Below are 24,508 nucleotides of genomic sequence, written 5' to 3'. Positions count from 1 at the left end.
GACAGTATGGTAAAATTTACCATACCTTATGTATGGTAAAATTTGTTGACTTCTTGTTGACTGCTTAAGTAAAGAAGGATTATCAGTTTCAAAAGTTACTTCTTATCTCATCACCTTTCCTTAGGTTTCAATTTCAAGATGGTTGGCTCAGAATATGAAACTATGAGGTCACTAATGAGTCTCCTTGAGCAAACACCCACAGAAGATTTAAAGGCTTTGGTAAATAATGAGCAACAACTGGCAGATATGGTCACAGATTTCAAAAAGGGAAATGGTGGACCTTATGGGGTAGGATCCTCTTTTTGTTTCTTTTTCAAACATGTTTTACTCATTAATCTATTCTCAATCATTACTTTCACCAAATGTCTTAAATTTGTTGAACAGTACGGTACACATATATTAAAATGACTGAATTTATTTATTACTTCTTATTTTAATTTGCAGCTTAGAGCTATTCATGATTTTTCATCCTTGTGAAGACTTTCAATCCTGTGAAGATGATCTTTGATAAGTTTACAGTTTGCTATTTTTCATTCAAGATTCAATTGCCTCCAATTTGTTAAGGAATTCCCAATGCAATTATGCTTTGTCAACTTTATGCTTGAAGCTGCATGTTGATAAAGCCAGAGTTCTATCCTCTGAGAGTGATTCCATAGATATAGTGATTCCATATGCTATTTTCTGGTTCTCTTGTGGCATAGTGCTGCTTCTTTGAATATCCTCTAGTAATGCAGTGTGTAAAGGGGGGGGGGGAGACCAGGCAGGGTGTTTGTTTGCTTAACCTTGTAGGTTAAAACTATATCTCTGCATTTTCTTTTGTAGGTAAGTATAATGAGCTAAGATGGCAAAGATAATCTTTATAAGGCATTTCTTATAATAAAGTGGCCATCTTTGCTGTTCTGCATTGTACCTTTCTTGGGAGTTTTACAATATCCTTTCTGGAAATGTATATACAAAGAACACTCTAACTGCATATTGGGGATACACCAGACTTTTGGCCATCCATCTGGGCCCAAACAAAATAGGTTGTCCCTGAATAGGGCGGGAAGATACCATAAGGAAGAATTTGAAGGGAATTATAACTTTATGAGAGGGGGGAAATGTGGAGCTTTTAACAGATTGGGATGGAGGAGAAGCACATGCAGCTGTGTTGGCCTCAGGCGGCTTGGTGGTGCAGTGAGTTGCTAGTAGTATAGTTGTACTGTATTAGTAGTTAGTAGAGCTTTGTGAATACTCTAGGACATAATTTTGAAATCATTTTCTGGATGATGCTAAGGTTTAAATGCAGAGGATAGTATAGTTTTGGTCCTCAACTCCAAGATGTCTTTCTTGCATAATTGTTGAAAGAAGCTTACCTTGCAGCTAATATTTCTAGTGTTGAGAGCATTTTTCAAAGTGGATGACATGGTATTTTCCTTGATTGACAGCAAAGAGCTATGGATCAGCCCAACTTCCAAAACTGTCTTGGTCATTCTATATGAATTGCAGATCAAGGGTTGTTTCAGGCTTACCCACTAGTTTTGTATTATCTGCATAAAGATTGATAAACTTTAGTTAAATGTTTGTTTCATCATTAATAAATGGGTTTGAGGGGACTTGACCTATAGATTGACAACATCCCTATATTTCCATGAGGGACAAGATGACCATGCATAAAGTGAAGTTGGAAATACTGTCCTTGTAAAAATTGCCACAAACTGTTTGAAAACAACAGCTGACAAGTTGGTCCCTGTCTCATAGGCAATCATAGGCGATCAAGAACTCATTGTGAATCCTGTGAAAGGCTTTTGAGAGGTATAAAAGAATAGAGCCATTCTTTTACTCATCTTTGTGCTAAGGTCTTATATCTAATGACAAAGAATGCTTAAAAGTGAAATCTTAGCACTAAGATCTTACATCTTATATCATTCTTTTGCAAACGTCTTTCATCATTCTGCTCTGATCAGCAGTCTAAGAAAAATGATGAGTATATCATCAATGTTCTCTCATCATTGTTCTATATGACAGAAAGATGGCGTCTTTCACACTTTTTGCTAACATCAGTGAGCGGTAAGATCTTAGAACAAAGATGAGTTAAAAGAATGGAAATCTTTGAAGAAAGATGTGAGATCTTAGATACCTGGATGTGTGAGAGAAAGAATAAATCATCCTCGAGAGGTTGATTTGAGGCCCAATAAAGCTTTTAAAAGCAAGTATGAAGTAGTTGGTTGAAATCAGCCCCCTAGAGCCCAGGATGTCTATGCTTATGTATTATGTATGTAGGAATCTGAATTTTCAAAGAACAACCAGCCAAATATAACCAGCCAAGTTGGTTTTGTTTATCATATGACAAAAGAAAGTGTTTGATCATAAGAGGAATGTTTCATACTTTTATGCATGAAAACCTTACTTTTGTTGGCAGTTTTTCATTTCGTGGAGCAATATAATAAATAAAAATGTAGAAAAATAAATATGAAAAAAAAACTATAAAAAATAAACAAAAACATAAAAATGAAAAATAGAAATAAAAAAAAATCGATATATATGTGTAGGCTATATATGAAAATATGTATATATAATAAATAAAAATATAGGAGTTATGCATGTGACATTTGATGAAAATTGGATAGACAAACAAGTTTTCCTAAAATACAGTAAGTAGTAGCGTGACAGCTTAAAGCAAAGGGAGCTTACCCTGCACATGAGGTTGGAGGGGGGGGGGGGCTGCTCCTGAACCTTCTGCATTCAGGCAAATATTTTTCTAGTGCTTTCCTGGAAAAGTGTTGTGATGCAACCAAAAATAAATCCAGTTGTTAGCTACAAGCTTTCTATTTAGCTATTGTCTGTCAAAACATGTGAACCGAAAATTTTATGACTGAAAGCAAACAGAATAGCATTAGCCTTTCATTATAGAGGTATGGTAAAATTAAAAAATTTGTATCCTAGCAACCTTGAACCGTGATTTTGTCAGTTGATAAACTTGTTGATACAATTAACAAAAGACAAAACAACAAGGAGTTACTTAAAGACAATGTTTATTTTCTTTATGTTTATTGTCAATATTTATTTTTGTTTATTGTATATTTCGGCTATGTATCTAAGACCCGTCAGCAGCAAAGCAAATAGATAAATGTGAAATTAGGCCTACAATAATACATGACAGTTAAAACCATAAGTGAAATCAAAATAGTCCTAACATCATTACTTCAATGAATTTCAGCAAGGACTTTCATACCAAGAGTTACTACGAAATTAAAAACAAAGTTTGTTCACAAAATAACATGTATGTAGTTTTTACAAGTAATTTAAAAATCGTGATTTAAAAAGACCTTAGTTACTCGCGAAAGAGGGATGTATCAAATACCATGTGACTGCGGCAATTATTTTGTTCATAGAACCCACCAAAATTTGCAAAAAACGCCTACAGCAGCATAAGGATAGAATAATACAGGCTCCAAGTCCTAATATTGTTTATTGTTCTTTTGATTTGGCTCTGAGCAGCCATATTTTCGAAAACCCTAGCTTTTCAATACTTTTTGAAGATACCACTCTCCTTAGTAATGATTTGGGTATTAAAAAAAATGTTCAAGTGGCAGTAGCGATTTAAATTAATTTATAATTGTTCTTTGAACAATGAAAGATACTTTATTAAAAAACCAACTTTATATATATATATATATATATATATATATATATATATATATATATATATATATATATATATATATATATATATATATATATATATATATATATATATATATATATATATATATATATATATATATATATATATATATATATATATATATATATATATATATATATATATATATATATATATATATGTATATATATATATATATTGTCGGTGCATCATATTTTTGTCAGGTACATCAACATAAAACATTATAAAAAAATTGTTGCTCTTTGTCAGGTACATCATAAAAACAAACAAAGATGGTCCCGACTGGCCTGTCATTTAAAAACGCTAATAAACAAACTGACACATTATAGGACAAGAGTGCATTTTTCATTTATTTAGGATTTCAACAAACGCCGGCAAAAAGCTCTTTCTGTTACACTCAATTCTTGCATTGATAGGATTTATAGGACCGGAATTTCTTTTTGTGCTTTTAATCAAGGTAAACAGGGCTTTGGTGGGTAATAAGGGAATGAGAGTAGATATTAACAACTTGGGTTAGTGCGTAGATTTTTCCCGAAATTAGTGCAAAGAGTAACACGTCGGACTGTCAAGGTTGGGGGGGGGGGGTGGAATTCCTTGTGGAGGAAAATGTAAGGCACTTTGCCCTGACCGTAAATAATTCTCAGGGCTCTCTTCTGGATAATTTCCAAAATGCCATATCGGGCAAGCATACTCGAGCAGTGGATGGACAAAAGATATGTAAAGGCGGAGAATATGCGCTTTTAGGTATGAAAATTTAGCAAATAGTTTAAGGAGACACGGAGATGCACTAGCGTATTTAATCATAGAACAAACGTGGGCCTTCCATTTCAAATCGCTCGGCAGTGTAAACCCCTAAGAGTTTAGTTTTGTTGTAATTATTTTATTAGGTATTTGAGTTGTAAACGATGGCTTTGATCTAAGAAAACTGAGGGTCATAACATTATATTTTTGAGAATTCACTTTCATTTTTGACTGGGCTGCTTTACTTACAACGTCTTCGAGGATTTCCATTGCTCTGCTCTGAACATTTTTTCTGCAGCTTTTGAGCAATGACATGTCATCCACAAACTTCCCTCGATTGGCTGATTCATTAGCAAGATTGTTGATCATGACCAAAATAGTAAAGGACCTAAAACTCTGCCCTGTGGAACTCTGCTAAAAACAGAGAGTGAATCAGAATACACATTTTAATACTTAACAACTTGACTTCTATTTGACAGAAAATATACTAGAAACTGAATATACTAGTCAATATCAGAGGCAACGCTGTTACGTTGCCTATAGTAAAGGCCATACGGTTCCGATGTTTTATTATTTATTTATTTATTATTATTATTTTCCCAGAGGCACTTCATATGGAAGGAGTCGTCGTAGAAACGTCGAAGTCGTCAAAGGGGGCTCATTCGATGGGAAATCGAGAGTTCTAGTGCCCTTCTTAATAGTCAAAAATAATTGGAGGGCAACTAGCTCCCTCCACGTCCATCATTCCCCTAAACACATCCAATAAAAATTTTGAGATAGCTATTTTGTTCAGCGTAGTTGATTTCCAGGTAGAAAATATATTTTTGAGGAGGACACTCCCCCACAACCCTCGGTTCAAGCGTTGTATTTAATACCCTAGGAGCGTTTAAAATTATTTATGAGGTTGTTGCCGTAGAAACTGCAGAGCAGGCTTAATCGATTGAATATTCAAAGGGCTAGGACTCTTTTAGAAGGTTGTAATTGATTGGTGGGCACTTAGCCCCGCCCCATCTCCCCTCATTCAGCCAAACACATCCAATCGAAATTTTAAGATAGCCATTTTGTTCAGCATATTTGATTTCCAAATAGAAAATATTTTTTGAGGAGGACCCTCCCCCAAAACCCTTAGGGCAAGGGTTTTAAGTTATGCCCTGGGGGCATATAAGGTTTTAATAGAAGGCGTTGTCGTAGAAACTTCAAAAAAGGCTCATTCGATTGGAAATTCAAAGGGCTAGTGCCCTTCTAATAGTCGAAAGTGATTGGAGGGCAAATTGCCCCCTCCCTTCCCCCTCGCCCATCCTTCCCCCAAACACATCCAATCAAAATTTTGAGATAGCCATTTTGTTCAGCGTAGTTGATTTTCAGATAGAAAATACGTTTTTGAGGAGGACACTCCCCCACAACCCTCAAGGCAAGGGTTTTAAGTTATACCCTGGGGACATATAAGGTTTTTGTAAAAGGTGGTGTGGTAGAAACTTCAAAAAAGCCTCATTAGATTGGAAATTCAAAGGGCTAGTCCTCTTTTTAATAGTAGAAAGTGATTTGAGGGCAACTAACCCCCCTCTCACGCCCACCTTTCCCCCAAACACATTCAATAAAAATTTTGAGATAGCCCTTTTATTAAACGTAGTTTTAAGTTCTGGAAATTAGGTCTTTGAGGATGACAACTCCCCCACAGTCCACAGGGCAAGGGTTGTAATTTAAGGATTCTCTGAATCTTTCATATTATTTCTTATGGAAGGGAAGTTCGTATAAACTTTAGAGAGGGCTCATTTGATTGGAAATTGAAAGTTCTTGTTCAATTTTTAAGAGTCAAAATAGATTGGAGGGCGACTAGCCCCCCCCCCACTTCCACGCCTTAAATGCATAAGGTACAAATTTTGTGATATACATTTTGTTAAAAAATGTCAAAGTTCTGATAACAAAAAACTCCAGTGTCGACAAATCTCCCTAGGGCCCGGGGGTAGGCGTTGTAATTTATGCCCTGGGGGCATATAAACAATCAAACAATCATTAAATAAACAATCAATGCAAACAAACATACAGTAGATATTAATGTAAATTAATAAATAAATTTAGTGCTGATATTAATGTAAATTAATATATAAATTTCTGCTGGGTGGAAATTAACGCGGGGGAATTATCACCAGGAAAAGAAAATGTTCTTTGAGGGGGGGGGGGGGAATTTCCCAGGGATGGGTTTTCCAAATGTGAATGATACAGGGAACGGACGACTAAACCCATTCGATTATATTATAAATTTTACATCTGAAAGTAACGGAAATAAAGTATCAACGGAAAGGTCAGAGATAGCACTTCCGGTTCCTTTAGACGAATTTATTCATGTCTTTTGAAAAAAGGCATTTTCAAAAGACAGATTATTTTCATTTGTATTACTTTCTCTCTGGCTGCTCAATTACGCATGTGAAGGGGGAGACTACCCCCACCACTGTCTACGCTAAGGTTTCAGTTTTTATCTCAAGGCTTAAAAATGAACGCAATGCGATAAAAGTATAACTCAAAATGACGTATATAGAATAATATATGTACATAACACGGAACAATTAATCAGAACTGTATATTATGAGTGAGGCTCACCCAAATGATGGCCCAGGGGGCTCATCATTCCACAATCTATGAAATCAATCCTGCAATAACTGAAAATGTAAAGTATTTTTGAGTATTTTAACGTCTTCCACAACTCAAACGGTCCAACATTCTACAGCCCAATGAGTCTGTCTAATCTCCTAAATCGGGAACGGAGGAGATAAGTGAAGTTCCGCCCCGTATTGGATGAGTCTCCAACCTCACCCTCCCCCTCTCCTATTGTCTACGTTAAAGTTTTCTTCTTTGTGCCATGTACGCCACCCCCACCCCAAAGACTTTAATAAGGTAAAGTTTTTTATTGGAAGAACACATAGTAAATCTATTATAATTATCCAATTATAAGGTTAAAATACATACTCTGTGATAGATGCAAAATTGCTTTGGCACACAAAATGCTATTAAGGTCAATTCCAAGCAGTCGTGATCCCTTTGTGTCAGCAAGTGAAATGGTCAAAACACCCTTATTGGAGCTATTTTTTCAATCCATTCATTGTTGTCAATCGCTGTCCACAAGTTATGCAAGCTGTCTATTGTTCATATATAAGGTTTTTATCAAAGAGGTAATCGTATAGACTTTTAAAAAAGCCTCATTCGATTTAAATTGAAAGTTCTAGATCCGTTTTTTAAAGTCAAGAATAATCGGACAGTAAGCAACCCCCCCCCCCCATGCCATAAAAACTTGAAACTTTTTGCAATCAAAAACGAACAAAAATTAATTAAAAAAAGCTTTCCGAAAAATAAGTTTTTCAAAGAAAAGTAAAGGTCATTTTAAACTTAAGCTCAGGAGATACAAATACCTGTTAAAATTCAAACTCAAAACGACCAGAAATTACTATTAAAGAATAAATGAAACCCAAAAGGAACAGAAATTAAATAAACAATCATTGCAAAAAGCATACAACAAGTAATAATATAAAAGAATAAATAGATCTTAAAGCGAGTAATGCTTATATTGAATATGAAAACCAAGCTTAAAACGAAAAAAAAATATTTTGCTATTAAAATATAAATGAAACTTAAAACGAACAGAAATTAAATAAACTATCAATGCGAACACACAAACAATATATATTAATGTAAATGAATTAATAAATCTTAAAACGAGTGAAACTTAAATTGAATATGCAAATCAAGTTTGAATCGAATAAAAATAACTACAAACAAGAGTTTGGGTATCGCCTCACTGCAGAAGCCTAAAACCTGCTGCGTCATTGGCGCTTTATTGAAAACGAATTATATTACAAACGTTTTCTTTTGTACTTAATATTGAAAATAAATATTAAAATTACAGTAAAATTTTGAACTGACGAGCTTTCAGCAATTAATCTCATTATACATCAAATATTCAGTTTAATTTATTAGTTCTTTCCAAGATTGGTCAAGACAAATATAGCTTCACTACAAACAAAATTTGGATACTGCCCCCTTCTTTAACTTTAAAAAGCTAAGCCTTTTGCGTCATTGGCGCTTCACTGAAAAAAAATTACTCATATATTACAAATTTATTCTTTTCCAGTTCTTACAGCATGGAAAATGAAAATAAAAATTACAGTGAAAAAAAATCTTGAACTGATGGGTCTTTCAACAATTAATATCATTATATATCTAATATTCAATTTGATTTTGTTTATACTTTCCAAGACTGTTCAAGACTCATATAGTTTTCAGTAAGGCGCCAATGACGCAGTTATTTTTATTCGATTCAAACTTGATTTGCATATTCAATTTAAGTTTCACTCGTTTTAAGATTTATTTATTCATTTACATTAATATATATTGTATGTTTGTTCACAATGATTGTTTATTCAATTTATGTTCGTTTGAAGTTTCATTTATACTTCAATAGCAAAATATTTTTTTTCGTTTTAAGCTTGATTTCCATATTCAATCCAAGCATTACTTGCTTTAAGATCTATTTATTCATTTATATTATTACTTGTTGTATGTTTTTTGCTATGATTGTTTATTTAATTTCTGTTCGTTTTGGGTTTAATTTATTCTTTAATAGTAATTTCTGGTCGTTTTGAGTTTGAATTTTAACAGGTATTTGTATCTCCTGAGCTTAAGTTTAAAATGGCCTTTACTTTTCTTTGGAAAACTTATTTTTCGGAAAGTTTTTTTTTAATTAATACAATAATACTGACTATAAAATGAGGTACTTAAAAATTCGTTCAGCAATTTTTCAACTAAAACATTGTGACGAACAAGATCAAAAGCCTTTTGGAGGTCAATTAAAAGGAGATTGAGCCAGATACCTGGCTCGTCAAGTAGTTTATATATAGTATCTACGAGACTTACCCGGTAATGTGTCGTTGATAAACCTTTCATGTCTCTGAATTGCTGTCCATCAATATATCCTGGTCTGGTGCTAGGGAGCAGGAAATATTACTTGAGAGAGCAGGTAGGGCTTGTACAATAGCGGCAAGATGAATATTTAGTGAATTAGCTGTAGTTTCAGGGGACGTCAAGATTAAAATCAGTATTTTAATTGTTTTACCACTGATTTTTATGATTGTATTATATCACTGCTTCGGTTGTGCTTTAAAGAGTTCACTTACTCTTTTTGCCTTCCCAATGCCAGAACATAATTTGCACTTTAGTGAAAAAATACAAATGAATGTGCTGTAGATATACTGATATTTAGTAATCAAAATGTTAATATTATTTGATTTATTAAAGTTATAAAAGTAAAAACATTTATAATTTTTCAGTAAAGTGCAAATTATATTTTGGCTTTGGGAAGACACAGTGGTTTTGAGCCCTACTCATGGTAATTTCTGCTCCTTTTGAGTTTAACTCGGTTAGTTATTGTAATTTCTGTTCGTTTTTGGTTTCATTTATTTATCGATGCTGATTTGTGGTAGTTTCACGCTTGGTAGATTATTTGATTTTATTTTTGCTCATTTTTGGTTTAGTAAAAACATTTATAATTTTTCAGTAAAGTGCAAATTATGTTCTGGCCTTGGGAAGGCATAGGGGTTTTGAGCCCAACTTATGTTGATTTCTGCTCGTTTTGAGTTTGACTCGGTTAGTAATTGTAATTTCCCTTCGCTTTTGGTTTCATTTATTTATCGATGCTGTTTTCTGGTAGTTTCCCGCATGGTAAATTATTTGATTTTGATTTGGCTCATGTTTGGTTTAGTGGAGTTCTTTACTTTTCTTTGAAAGGCTTATTTTGTGGAAAAAGTTTTTTAAATTAATTTCTGTTCGTTTTATATTGACAGCCTTTTCAGGGAAAAAGAAAATAGTTCTTTAAATCTTTTCGTTTTTTTTAAGACTTTATAGTTTGGCCTGCTATTTGTATGCTGGAGAAAAATTCTCAGCAACTTTTAACAACATACACCCTTTTAAGAACCTGGACACAAATAGTAGTGTTTAATTTAGGTTCTATACCTTCTCTAGTTGACCTAGTTGATCTAGTTGAAATAGGAAACTTGATACCATTCGCAAAAGGAATTTGTTTACTTTCTTTGATGACTGGGATACACTTACGCTATTTGGATTTGGTTAAATTATAAGAGCAGAAGTAGCCCCGGAAGTTAGAACATAATACCCTCAGTCGTTCTTAGGATACTGCTGAGATGCCTTATTGGGAATTAGCCTTAACACAGTACATTTTGGTTTAATCTTAAGGCAACATTTAGTTTTTAAACATAATGGGCAAATGAGAGGGTGGACGTGGGAGGGGACTAGTTTCCCTCCAATCAATTTCGACTATTAAAAAGGGCATGAGCCCTTTCTATTTTAAATCGAATGAGCCCTTTTCGAAGTTCCTACGACAGCTCCTTCGATACGAAGTGCCCTCGTCTAAAAAATAAAATAATAATACATTGTGCTCACATCGATCTGTACTATAAAAATGTCAAGCCTTCCAGTCATTTTTGACCATTAAAAAGGGCACTAGCCCTTTCAATATTCAATCGAATGAACCCTTTTTGAGTATCTAAGACAACTCTTTCTATAAAAACCTTATATGCCTCAAGGGTATAAATTACAACCCTTGCACTGAGGGCTGTGAGGGGGTTGTCATCCTCAAAGACCTAATTTCCAGAACTCGACTACGTTAAACAAAACGACTATCTTAAAATTTTGATTGGATGTGTTTGGGGAAATGGTGGGCGTGAGAGGAGTGTTAGTTGCTCTTCAATCGCTTTCAACTCTTAAAAAAACGCACTAGCCCTTTCAATTTCCAATCGAATGAGCTCTTTTGAAGTTTCTACGACAACGCTTTCAATAAAAACCTTATATGCCCCCAGGGCACAACTTACAACCTTTGCTCTGAGGGCTGGGGGGGGGGGGCGTCATCGTCAAAGACCTAATTTTCCAGAACTATCAACTACGTTGAAGAAAATTGCTAGCTTAAAATTTTGATTGGATTTGTTTGGGGAAAAGGTGGGCGTGAGAGGGGGGCTAGTTGCCCTCCAATCACATTTAAAAAGGGCACAAGCCACTCCAATTTCCAATCGAATGAGCCCCTTTCGAAGTTCTACGAAAACTCCTCCGAAAAGAAATGCCTGGGTCTAAAAAAAAACAAAAAAAAAACTAATAATAGTACATTGTACCCACATCGATCTTTACTATAAAAATGTCAAGCCTTTCAATCACTTTTGACTATTAAAAAGGGCATTAGCCATTTCGATTTTCAATCGAATGAACCCTTTTCGAAGAGCCCTTTTGAGTTTCTACGACAAAGCTTTTTATAAACACCTTATATGCCCCCAGGGCATATAACCCTTATCCTGAGGGCTTTGGGGGGTTTGTCACCCTCAAAGACCTGATTTCCAGAACTTTCAAATACATTAAACGAAATGGCTATCTCAAAATTTTGATTGGGTGTGTTTGGGGAAATGGTGGGCGTGAGAGGGGAGTTAGTTGCTCTCCAATCGCTTTCAACTATTAAAAAAGGCACTAGCCCTTTCAATTTCCAATCGAATGAGCCCTTTTGAAGTTTCTACAACAACACTTTCAGTAAAAACCTTATATGCCCCCAGGGCATAACTTACAACCCTTGCCCTGAGGGCTTGGGGGGTAGGGTTGTGTTCCTCAAAGACCTAATTATCAGAACTTTCAACTACGTTGAAGAAAATTGCTATCTCAAAATTTTGATTGGCTGTGTTTGGGGAAATGGTGGGCATGAGAGGGGGGTTAGTTGCCCTCCGATCACTTCCAAATATTAAAAGGGCACTAGCCCTTTCTATTTCCAATCGAATGAGCCCTTTGTAAATGTTTCTGCGACAACGCTTTCTGTAAAAACCTTATATGCCCCCAGGGCATAACTTAGAACCCTTGCCCTGAGGGCTTGGGGTGGGGCTTGTCATCCTCAAAGACCTAATTTCCAGAACTTTCAAATACGTTGAAGAAAATTGCTATCTCGAGATTTTGATTGAATGTGCTTGGGGAAAGGGTGGGCGTGAGAGGGGGTTAGTTGCCGTCCAATCACTTCCGACTATTAAAAAGGGCACAAGCCACTCCTATTTCTAATTGAATGAGCCCTTTTCAAAGTTTCTACGACAACTCATTCGATACGAAGTGCCCTGGTCTAAAAAAAAAATACATTGTGCCAACATCGTTCTTTACTTACGCAGCGCGATTGTGCTGCCTATGACACTGGGCTGAAGCTTTCTGAATCTGCCTTTTGTTAGAGATCTTCTTGGTAGGTTAGTTTCTTCAGTTTTTCCTTGGCGAAACAGTATTGATTCTTGTCGGATTAAACTTTTTAATGTGTCATTTATATACGGCCTATTATTAGAACATCTTTTCTTTTTTTTCTGTGGAAAATGGAGTAAATAATTGTTGATAAGCTTTTCATTGATAAAGTTTGGCTTTCTTTTTTGATTTGTCGGCGGGGAGTACATCTTTCCATTGCTCTTCTGAAAGCTATGTTCCAAAGTTGAGCAGGTCACTATCAGTAATTGGTCGATATTTAAACTCATCCAATTTATACTTGCGGATATGATCTTGTGTCGGATTTAGCCAAATCGTAAAATGGTAATTGCCACCAAGTGGGGGAGGGATTTGGGTCTTTGACATAATTCATACATGTTTGTGCAAATAACGTCAAGACAAGTAGCCTACCACCTTTGTTGTTGGAATATTAATAATTTGTTTTAAATTAGCTTCCCGTCAAAGATGACTCGTGTTTAGTTCATTTCTGTCACCAGTTCGTAGGATCCCAGCATTACTACTGCTTCGACTATTAACAACTCACCGCAGCACCAAGCCGACCGAGGCCAACACAGCTATGCACGCTCCTCCTCCATCCCAATCTATTCAAAGCCTCCCTTTTTACACCCCCCCACGAAGTTCCCATTTCCTTCAAATCTTTCTTTATGACGTCCTCCAACCCCAGACGAGGACGACCTGCTTTCCGTTTAGCCCTAGACGGTTGGCCGAAAAGAACAATGTTCGGCAATATGTCATCCTTCATCCGCACAACTTGCCCTAGCCACCTCAACCTTTCTTTCATTATAGCCCTAGAGAGCGGTATTGACCCACATTTTTCATAAAGCATATTGTTTGAAATGCGGTCAGTCAGCCGGGTACCCAGAACAATCCTTAAGCAATTCCTCTGGAAAACATCTAGCAAATCTTCATCTGCTTTTCGGAGCGTCCATGCTTCATAGCCATTTTTGACCGCTGTCATTACGGTAGCTTCCAAAAATCTGATCTTGGTTAGCAGACATATCTTCCTATTTTTCCAAACTTTTTTTTAACTGTGAAAAAACACCATGAGCCTTGGCTATTCAACTTTTTATATCTTCACTACTCCCACCGTCTCTACTAATAACACTATCAAGGTAAGTGAAGCTGCCCACCTAATCAATATTTTCGTTACCCATCGTCACCTTTTCATCTTCATTTATTCCTAGCCTTAGTGACTTAGTTTTATTAACATTAATTTTTAAACCAATTCTAGCACCCTGAACTCGCAAAACCTCTAAAACTTAATTCTTTTTGCTCACACTTTCATCTAGGATGCTTAAATCATCAGCATAATCTAAGTCCAGGAGAAATTTTCCTCCCCATTTGATTCCGTGATCTCCCTTTGCCTTTCCTGTGCTCCTTAAAACAAAATCCATCAAAATAATCCATATAAAGGGGGATAGAACACAACCCTGCTTAACTCCTGATTTTTTACAAAACCAGCTGCTAACCTCATTTCCTACCTTAACCGCAGCAGTGTTATTCTCGTACACAGCACTAATCACTTTAATGTATTTGTCTGGTATACCATGCAAAAATAAAACCTTTACTAAAGCCATTCTATCAACAGAATCGAACGCTTGCTCATAATCTATAAAACTGGGGACCAAAGGTGTTTGAAAACTCAGGCACTTCTCGATTATTAGCCTAAGAGTGAAAAATTGGTTGACACATCCTCTACCTTTTCTAAAACCACCCTGTTCTTCTCTTAAAACTTTGTCTACGGCATCTCTCAGTCTAAAAAGTATTATATTACTAAGTAATTTACTACCTACAGAGACCAGACTAATGCCTCGATAATTACCACACTCATTCTTTCCACCTTTCTTATAAAGTGGCTTAATTAAGGTTTTTCTAAAATCATTAGGCACTTTCCCTTTTTCAAAGATCTTATTCATAATCTTCAGTAGCTTATTTCTAACCTCAGAGCCACCATATTTAAGAAACTAATGTACCACCCTATCAGCACCTGGAGCCTTATTATCAGCACTTGGAGGAGCCCAGTATTAGGATGTTTAGATATAATAAAGATATCCAAGAATGATATTAGTCAATGGGCATGGTAGAACTTTCTGTATAACTTTAATCCAAATTATTTCGTCATACTCATTTATTCCTAGAACTTTTATTCCCTTGGCGACAAAGTATCACAACAAAAAATCATTACCCCTCCAACCTTTTTACCTAGGTAACGATCATGTGGGTGAAGTTTAACAAACTGATTAAAATAAGCCATCTTCAGAGTGTCCAGGTTTTGGTATTGAACCTTGGTTAAACAAATTAAATCTGATGCTATGTTATTCACAGTAATTTCAAGCTCAACAAGTTGTCCAAAATTAAGGCTTTCTGCTTTACGTAATAACAAATGAGTACTAAAGAGTCTTTAAATAGAGATTTAGGAGAATACTCGCTTACCGCGTTATGCACAAGTTTAGTTAAAAATGATTAAACACATTACATCGCAAAACCAATAGTTAACTCCAATGAATTTGTATCAAAAATAGCTTTTGGGCTAGCTGCCAAAAAAGCTAGAATTTCATTAAAAATATGTTCTTGATTTTTTTTTCTCTATAAATGAATTGCCTTGTTTCTTGTTTGAGTTCTTTTTCAGTCCTGGCTGAACTTCCTTCAAGTAATGATGTTAGGAATGTTTTAATTTTCATATTATTTGTTATAAGTCTAATTTTGTATTTATTTTTCTGCTTTGCTGATGAAGGCTGTTAGATGTAGAGTAGAAGTGTTCATTTAGTAAAAAAAAACCTGCCTTAAAGTAATTCCTTGTTATTTTACATTTTGTTATTTCTATTACGGAAAGGCTTCATTGTTAGTGTGGCTTCATTGAAGTATGTATTGTAGTATGTTTTGTATGTATTGTAGTATGTTCATTGTAGTCTTCATCGTTATTTCAACTTGTTGATCTCTAGTTATGCTGCTATTATGACTTATTATTGACAATTACTGTTATATCTGTCTCCTTTCCAGATTCTCGAATCTGAAAGACAGTTGCTAGTTGCTAGTAATATGTCATTAGGGGAGGAAAATTTGAAGAAGCAGCCGCGACTAACCGATGCTAGGAGGAGATTGGAGGACTCGTACCAGACCGCTAACCAGCTTTTCAAAAGGGTCAAGGAACTTGAAGCCATGTTAGGTAAGCCTTCCAAATATTCTGTGAACAAAATGTGTGTCCTTTCCGGTTTTTTATGATTTCGTATTCAAAATATTATCTAATCAAAAATGTATCAACCAAATTTGTTGTAATTAGTGAGATATCTTTATGTGGCAACATGGGTAAAATAGAACATAAAATCGCTATCAGATTGCTAGTGTTCGTGTCTTTTTTTTTATTTTTTTTTTTACTATGAGACTTCAATGGTTTAACATCTTATTATAAAGCATCATGTAAATGATGAAAATAAAGTTGAAATTGAACGGGGAATAGAAGAAGCCAAATAATTAGAGGATACATTGCCTCTCACAGGAAACGGTTTTAATGCTGAAGGAAGAGATCAGAGTAGATATCTAAAGTTTTCCAGACACTAGAGATGGTCCCAAAGAGGTAACAGAAGCTGATTAGAAAAATAAAAACTGAAGGTTATTTTGACACAATGTTCCTCGGCTCAAATGAATATAAAAATCTCTTGGGCGAATCAAAAGTTCACAACAAATAATTACCTTGTACAAATAAAATCGTGTGAATTTTTGGTCCCTAATTTTTGATGTGATTTTATGAAAATAGTGTAAAAATACCGATAACAAGAATAATTAGGGTGAAATTTTATAACTTTGACAATATGTTTGTTGGTATTGTTAGTATTGGCTGTAATTTAAAGTATTATTTCTCAAGTCAAAAGAAGTAAATGAATATAAATATTTTTGAATACATTTTTTCCAACTTTAATAATAGTGAAAATATTCTGTATAACCTACATACCGACTACATTTTTAAGATTTATTATAGCATTGCTTTTCTATAATTTTTTTTAAAACCTAATATCAGCAATTACTAATAGTGAGGTCCAAATTTTACAATATAACTGATAAGGCACGTTTTTGAACGTTGAATCGTTGACTAATTTAAAATTTGTCTAAAATTCTGGAATTAGTTGCTTTAATCCACTATCTAGGTCTTGCCGTTCAAAGATAAACGTTCCATTTACATTCTGTGGAATTTTATCATAGACTAAATTCATTTGACAGAAGGCCTTATGTTTCAGTTTTATTCCGGTATAACCTTTTAGTTTATTTGTTTTGATAGCTAGACATTTAATTGAATTTACGTTGACTATGTGGAATTGAGGAAAGTTTGAACTTTGTCCTGTTTAATTTCCAAAGCTGGGTCACCTTTCCTATTTATTATACCGTATTATTTTTAGTATAGTGTATTAATCCATTTTCCGTTAATTCATCGCATGAATTTTGTTCTGGAATAGCAATAGTTTTTTACTTTAGATTAATGATCATGGTTGTAACGTCAGATGCAACATAGTAAAGAGCAAAGTTTAGCTAATAGTAGACAAAAAACGCTCTAAAAAAATCATTTTAGGAAGAAACGCTTTTTACATCTTATTCAGGAATGGTAACTGTTATTTCGGCTAATCGTATTGTCAAACTCTACTGCAAAAAACAAACTATAGGAATTTTGAAAAATAGCCTTAAACCCCTCACAGAAAAGAATATTGCCCCTTTAGAATCACCATAAGTGAAAACTCCACATAAGAGAATTACAGTCCCCCATCGCCAGCAACAAGGAATATCTCTTTTTTCCATGGGAAGAAGTAATTTCTCGTTTTTCTTCGCCGCTAGTGGGTACCAATCATTCCTAGAATAACCAAAATCATTATAATTGTCATTGTCAATAAATTTGTTCATTGATTTTGGCAAACTCGTTATTTGCGCTCACTTGAGATTTTAAAATTAATATTTTCTATTTAAACACTGTTGCTTGGTGATATTTAATTTCCCTAAAGTAAAATCAGTCTTTCAAATAGCGCTCACCAAGAAACGAGCAAAAAAAAAAAAATATCAAAAACTGCTACAAGTTTATATCAATTCTGAACAATATACTGATAGTTTCCAAAATAAATTTAGTTATCGCCATCTAACATTTAAGATTTTTACAGCAGATGCCGTTTGGAAACTTTGCCCTTTGTTCCCGAGAAGAAATCGACTAATTTTTGGAAGTAATCTTGCGTTTGTTAGAGATTATACAAAATTATTTTCGATGTTTTGTCAGTAGAAAAGGTTTCGGATTAGCCGAAAGTGATCGCATGATATCACTTTCAACCAATCAGAAACTTTTTCCGCTGTCCAATCTACGAAACTGATTTCAATAAGCCTTACATTTAGCTGTTAAAGAAAAACTTAAAAAAAAAAACAAATAAAGAAACTGTCCAAAAAAAGCGCATAGCTTGCCCATAGTAGGTTGAGAATGAACAGTGAAATGAAAGTCTTTTGATCTAATTGTAGGGATAGGGAGCCTTCTGTAGGGTCATCATGTTTATGGACAGTGTGGTGTCGTCAGCCAAAGAGGGGATGAGTGGACCAATTGTGAACAATGATGTAAAGTAAGATGATTTGGTGGAATAAAATGGAACTTACTAAATATATTCTATATGATATTGAACATGAAATAACACTAGTTTAATAAACCACATATCCTTTGCAAAGAAATCTGCTTTATTTATAATTTTTTACTGATGTTGACGTAAACGAGTTTCTTTTCCAGATTGACCAATTTTTCCAAAAAATGACAAAAAGTTTCCAATTTTTTTTTTTAATGTAGCATTTGAAACTGGCTATACTAAAAAAAAAATTTAGAGAATGAAAAAGGATGCACTTCAATAGAGAATCCCTTTAGATCAACTTAGCTAATAGTTTCTCTAATAGGCTGATAACAAGTCTAGCTAATAGTAATCGAAAATAAGGGTTCTAAAAAATCAAATGAGGAAGAAATGCTATTTGAATCTTATCCAGGAATAGTTACTGTTGTTTCGGCAAATCTTATTGCCGAATTCTACTGGAAAATATAAATCTGTAGGAATTTTGAAAAATAGCCTTAAAGCCCTCGTAGGTGGTGTTGGAGTAAAAGGAACATAGTATCTTTAGAATCGCCATAGGTGAAAACTCCACATAAGAGATTTACAATCCCCATCGTGAGCAACAAGGAAAATCTCTTTTTCACATGGGGAGCAGTAATTTTTCGTTTTTCTTTTATTTCTTTGCCGCTAGTGGGTATCAATCATTCATAGAATAATCAAAATCATCATAATTGTCTTTGTCAATAAATTTGTGAATTGATTTTGGCAAACTCGTTATTTGCGCTCACTTGGGATTTTGAAATTCCCTAAAGTGAAGTCAGTGTTTCAAATAACACTCATAAAGAAAAAAAGCTAAAAAAAAATATCAAAAACTGCTACAAGTTTATCAATTCTGAACAATATATTGTTAGTTTCCAAAATAAATTTAGTTCTCGCCACCTAACGTTTAAAGGTTTTGTCCACAGCAGATGCCGTTTTGAAATTTCGCCCTTTGTTCGCGGGAAGAAATAGACTAATTTCTGGAAGTAATCTCACGTTCGACAGAGCTGTAGCACATTATTTTCGATGTTTTATCAGATCAAAAGGTCTCGGATTAGCCAAAAGTGAAACCTTGCGCCGTTAACCTACCATGGAATTTTGAAAAATAGCCTTAAAGCCCTCGTAGGTGGTGTTGGAGTAAAAGGAACATCGCACCTTTAGAATCGCCATAGGTGAAAACTCCACATAAGAGATTTACAATCCCCATCGTGAGCAACAAGGAAAATCTCTTTTTTACATGGAAAGCAGTAATTTCTCGGTTTTCAATAATCAAAATCATCATAATTGTCATTGTCAATAAATTTGTTAATTGATTTTGGCAAACTCGTTATTTGCACTCACTTGGGATTTTGAAATAAGTTGCTTCTATTTAAACACTGTTGCTTGGTGATATTTCAATTCCCTAAAGTCAAATCAGTGTTTCAAATAGCGCTCATAAAGAAAAAAGCTAAAAAATTGCTACAAGTTTATATCAATTCTGAACAGTATATTGATAATTTCCATAATAAATTTAGTTATCGCCACCTAACGTTTAAAGGTTTTTTTCCACAGCCGATGCCGTTTGGAAATTTCGCCCTTTGTTCCCGAGAAGAAATAGACTAATTTCTGGAAGTAATCTTGCGTTTTATAGAGCTGTAGCACATTATTTTCGATGTTTTGTCAGTTGCAAAGGTCTCGGATTAGCTGAAAGTGAAACCTTTTGCCGTTAACTTCCTTTAGCCGTTAAAGAAAAACTTAAATAAAAGAATTAAATAAAGAAACCAGCTAAAAAAAGAGTGCATAGTTTGCCTTAGTAGGTTGAGAATGAACAGTGAAATGAAAGTAATTTCGTTTGAATATAGGGATAGGAACCTTCTGCAGGGTCATTGTGTTTATTAACAATGTGGTGTCGTCAGTTTGGTGTCGGTCAGCGTGATGTAAAGTAAGATGATTTGGTGGCACAAAATGGATTTTACTAAATATATTTTAAATGAAGTTGTGACATGAGACAACAATTGTTTAATAAAACATTAAAGATGTAGCATTTGAAACTGACCATAGTGAAATCTTTTTGTAGAGAATGAAAAAGGAGGCACGTCAATAGAGAATGCTTTGGATCAACTTCGGATTGCTGCTCAAATGGCTGAGGAGGAGTCAGAGGTCTGTACGCTTTCTTGGCGAACTTTTTTTTTTCTTTTCATGCCGTTCAGCAGATTCGTATAAATAGGTGAAAACTCAACTCAAGTAAAGCGTACTCACACCAAGAAAGTGGAGTGTAATATGCTAAGTCATTATGATAAAAATAGGACCTATAAACATCTTCAGTGCGAGAAGAAGTCTGAAGTCTACTGAAAAAAAAGGAATAAAATTCGAAGGTAAACAAAAAAAAAAAAATTAATATGAAATAAAATAAAATGAGAAAAAATGAAAAAAAGGAGAACACACTTAGGAGAATATTTTCAAATTCCAATTGCGTAGGAAGTCTTTAAAATGTATTTGAAGCTTCTAATCTTGTATTTATCCTTGATTTACTTGATCGATTTTAAACTCCTTTTTTTTGTTACAATAAAATATGCTTAGACTGGGCCATCTTGTTTTTTTGTTTTTTTTTTAATCTACAGCTATTTTAATCCCTTTTTATTCTGGTTTTTTTTATTTCTGTTTGCTGTTCTTACACACCTTTTCTGTTTTTTCCTGTTTCTGACAAGTTTTTATCATTTTATGTTTGCTGTATATTTTTTTTTCAAATCTTGGACTGAAGATGGCTTAATGGGAGTTTTTGCCAGGCTATATCCATTTTTTCTAGTTTGCCTGCTGTCAGAAAACAAAAGACTGTCTTCTTCCTTTTTTGTTTGATTATTTACCCTTACTTCATTTCGTGTGTATCTTCTGTTCTACTTCAACTCGTCTTTCATTCTAGTTTAATATGTTTTTGATAGAATGTTTTAAACATATTTTAGAGATATAAAAATACTTTTCTAAATATTTTAAATAAAATATCATTTCTAGTTTTCCTTTCTTTACCTTAGTTTTTCATTGCTGTACTGCTTTTCACTGCCTTATTACTATACTTTGCTTTTACTTTTGCTTTACACTGGTCTTAAGATATAGAATTACTTCTGGCACAAGAAATTTTAGTATTATTTTGTATATTTGTGTCCATTTTTCTTTACTTAATGTGTTTTCAACGTACAAACCTAACCCAAACTAAATTATAATCAACGAAAAATTGATTTAAACCAGACCTTCCTAAACTATGGTTCCCCAAATGGGGTCGCGTAGCAAAATCATAGGGCCGCAAGAGATTTTGAAGTCAAATATTTAAATATTAAAATTAAATATTTATAACATACTACAGGAAAGGCCATATATTGTAAAGTTGATGAATTTTTAAAGACTGAAGGTCTAGAATGGAAAAATTGCTGTGGAATATGCACAGATGGTGCAATCACAGATGGTGCAAGAGCCATGACGGGCAAAAACATTGGTTTTAAATCATTTTTTCAAGCTACTCATTATGGCCATATAGCTTTTACTCACTGCCTTATTCACCAGGACGCCCTTGCAGCAAAAAAATCAGCACCATAATTGAACGATGTGCTTCAGAATGCTGTTAAGATTATAGATTTTATTAAGAGCCATGTCCTCAACAGTCACTTATTTTCAAATCTTTGTTATGATATAGATTCTATCTTTACAGCTTTATTCTTAAATGAAAAAGTAAGGTGGTAGTCAATAGTCAATAGTTAAAAAAGATTATTATTATTAAAAGACATAACTGAAATATTCTTAACCGAACGAAAATGTGAAGCTGCTGCTTTTCTTCAAAACGACTTATGGCTATCCAAGCTGTTATTTGTTGGATATCTTTGCGAAATTAAACGATCTCAACTTGTCTCTTCAGGAAAAAAATTACGATATATTTACTTCTAATGATAAAATTTAAAGTTTTATTAAAAAGATTAAAATTTGGAAAGATAGGATAGAAAAAAATCCGTCGAAATATTTTCCAGTGTCGACAATTTTATAATCGAGAGAAAGCATTGTAAAATTTTTGATGCAAAAATTATTGTAAGTCACTTAAAAGCGCTAGAAACCTAGTTCCGTAAATATTTCATATTAAATATTGATTTCAAAAAGGTAGCTTGGATTCAAAATCCGTTTTGTATTGATTTAACTGAGGTTGATCACATCCCACTTAAAGCTCAAGAGGAATTTGCTGAGCTTTCAAATGATTGAAACTTAAAACTACAGTTTCCAAAAAAGCCCTTGTCTGAATTCTGGATCAGAGCTACAACTGAATTCCCCACAATCGCAGATATGACATTATATGTTCTTCTGCCATTCAACAGCACATATTTATATGAATTTTATTTCTGAGCTTTAATACATATCAAACCCCAATATCTTTCATCAGTAGGAAATCTTGAAGAGGTCTTACGTCCAACAGTGTCAAACATTCACCAAGATTGAATTTGTTATGCAGTAAAAAACAGGCACATCCATCTCACTAAATTTTTTCCTTTCATTTTAATTTAATATTTACCACCCAACGACTGCGTTCGAATATATTCGATTGAACTAAGATGGTCAGAATTTTTTTTTATTTATGTTATTGTAAAAAATGTAATTTTTAAGAAAAATAGGGCATATAATTTTTGTAAATATATAAAAAAGACAACTTTTCAACTTTTGTGGAATTTTTTTATTTTAGATTTTTGTATGTTTTAAACGAATTCTAAAACTATATATTTTCATGTGTACATGTATATTGTTATCTAATAAATGAATCATCAAATAATATTTATTTTGTCTTTCAATTATATTTATATGGGGTCTCCAGGAAACTTGCAATCATAAATGGGGTCGTGAATTTAAAAAGTTTAAGAAGCCCTGATTTAAACCAAAAGAATCTCTACTTTCCCTAAAATTCCGGACTGGATTCAGACAAACATAGTTTTAATACAAAACGAAACTTAGATAAGCTAAAATTAACTCATTTAGCCTTTATTTAGTCCTGTTGATAGGGGATTGACGTGTTTTCCCAGGAAATTTCACTCTGTGGGAATCCCCCCCCCCCGAGAAATTTACCCCTTAAAAATTGTCCCAAAAGTAATATTGAGCAGTCAAAGGGAAATTGACACGAATAACGCAGATGAAGAAAATAGTAAAATTGTACACCAGCTATTGTGAAGAAGGGGCGGTATGTCATCGGTTTGGTAGAGGGGGCTCCAGATGGCTAAAAGCCCATTTCAAAATTGTTTAAATATCCGCTAACCTTCGGATAAATATAGGAAGGCGTATGGGGAGAAGGGGGGATGGTGTAGAGAATAATTTCTCATCTCCCTTCATTTCGACTAAGTCTGAATAAGGGTGCTGCGAGGGGATACCTCTATTCTTATTGCAGAAAGATGTTTCTTACATCTATTTTAAAGCTTCATTTTTCTAAGTTAATTCACTTCATATTCCAAAAAATTAAATACAATTATGTGTAAGTGCGTATAAGCTATTATGAAGGAGGGGCGGTGGGTCATTTTGTAGGCAGGGGGAGGCGATAGATGCTTCAGAGATTGCATTTTCGTGCCAAAACATCCTAACTCCTATTGAGCTTTTAGATAAATATAGAATAAGTTTTAGGTGAGCCATAGAAATTGATATCTAACCGGTCTTAGTTTCCGGAATCATTATTTTCTACACTTTTGTTATCCCCGCCCCAGAAACTTTGGCCTGTGACTCCTATGGTCGGTACTAGACCCAGTGGACAAGAAGTAATCACTCGCACTTCTTAGTCCCAGTTTGTTATCTCTGTGTACTTTCATCATGGGGCAGCCCTTCTGCAGTAGCGTCTAATTTCATATATTCAAATTATTTTCTTTGCTTTTTGTCTTACCCTCTTATGATGACTCAACCTGTCATAACACGAAAGAAGATTAAGATTAAAATGCAATATAAGTACTATAGGATATTATACACCATATATTCTGCCTATATTTTAGAATATAGGGGCAATATTCCAAAGTTTCCTCTTTTCTTCGTTATTTTTATTTGTCATACTTTTTCTATGGCTGCTCAATTTTATATGCAGAGGTAATTTTCGAGGGGGAGTAGACCTAGTACCATAATCCACTCTTTTATTATGTCGACGCCATTCGATTTTTCCCCTTTAAAGGGGAAAAAATTCCTGACTCAAATAAAGTGCCAATATTCCTCTCTTATCTATTTCTCAGTGTCCTGC

At 34.2% G+C, this 24,508-nt stretch overlaps 1 protein-coding gene and 1 pseudogene across 1 annotated transcript in view; one reads left to right on the top strand and one right to left on the bottom strand.

Moving 5' to 3' along the window:
- Nucleotides 1-24,508, top strand: part of LOC148942284 (vacuolar protein sorting-associated protein 37B-like) — a 34,070-nt gene that overhangs the window by 4,207 nt on the left and 5,355 nt on the right. The window contains exons 2-4 of the mRNA XM_089102981.1: nucleotides 125-288; nucleotides 15,701-15,866; nucleotides 20,351-20,433. Coding sequence (XP_088959107.1) covers nucleotides 139-288; nucleotides 15,701-15,866; nucleotides 20,351-20,433 — 399 coding nt within the window. The 5' untranslated portion in view covers nucleotides 125-138. The remainder of the gene's footprint in view (nucleotides 1-124; nucleotides 289-15,700; nucleotides 15,867-20,350; nucleotides 20,434-24,508) is intronic.
- Nucleotides 1,823-15,381, bottom strand: LOC148942285 (uncharacterized; annotated as a pseudogene).

Source organism: Artemia sp. Qi Xiang Cuo, chromosome 17, assembly GCF_049724085.1.
Source record: "Artemia sp. Qi Xiang Cuo chromosome 17, ASM4972408v1, whole genome shotgun sequence".
Classification (NCBI taxonomy): Eukaryota; Metazoa; Arthropoda; class Branchiopoda; order Anostraca; family Artemiidae; genus Artemia; species Artemia sp. Qi Xiang Cuo.
Note: the sequence above shows the minus strand (reverse complement) of the source record. Positions and strands in the feature narration are given on the sequence as shown.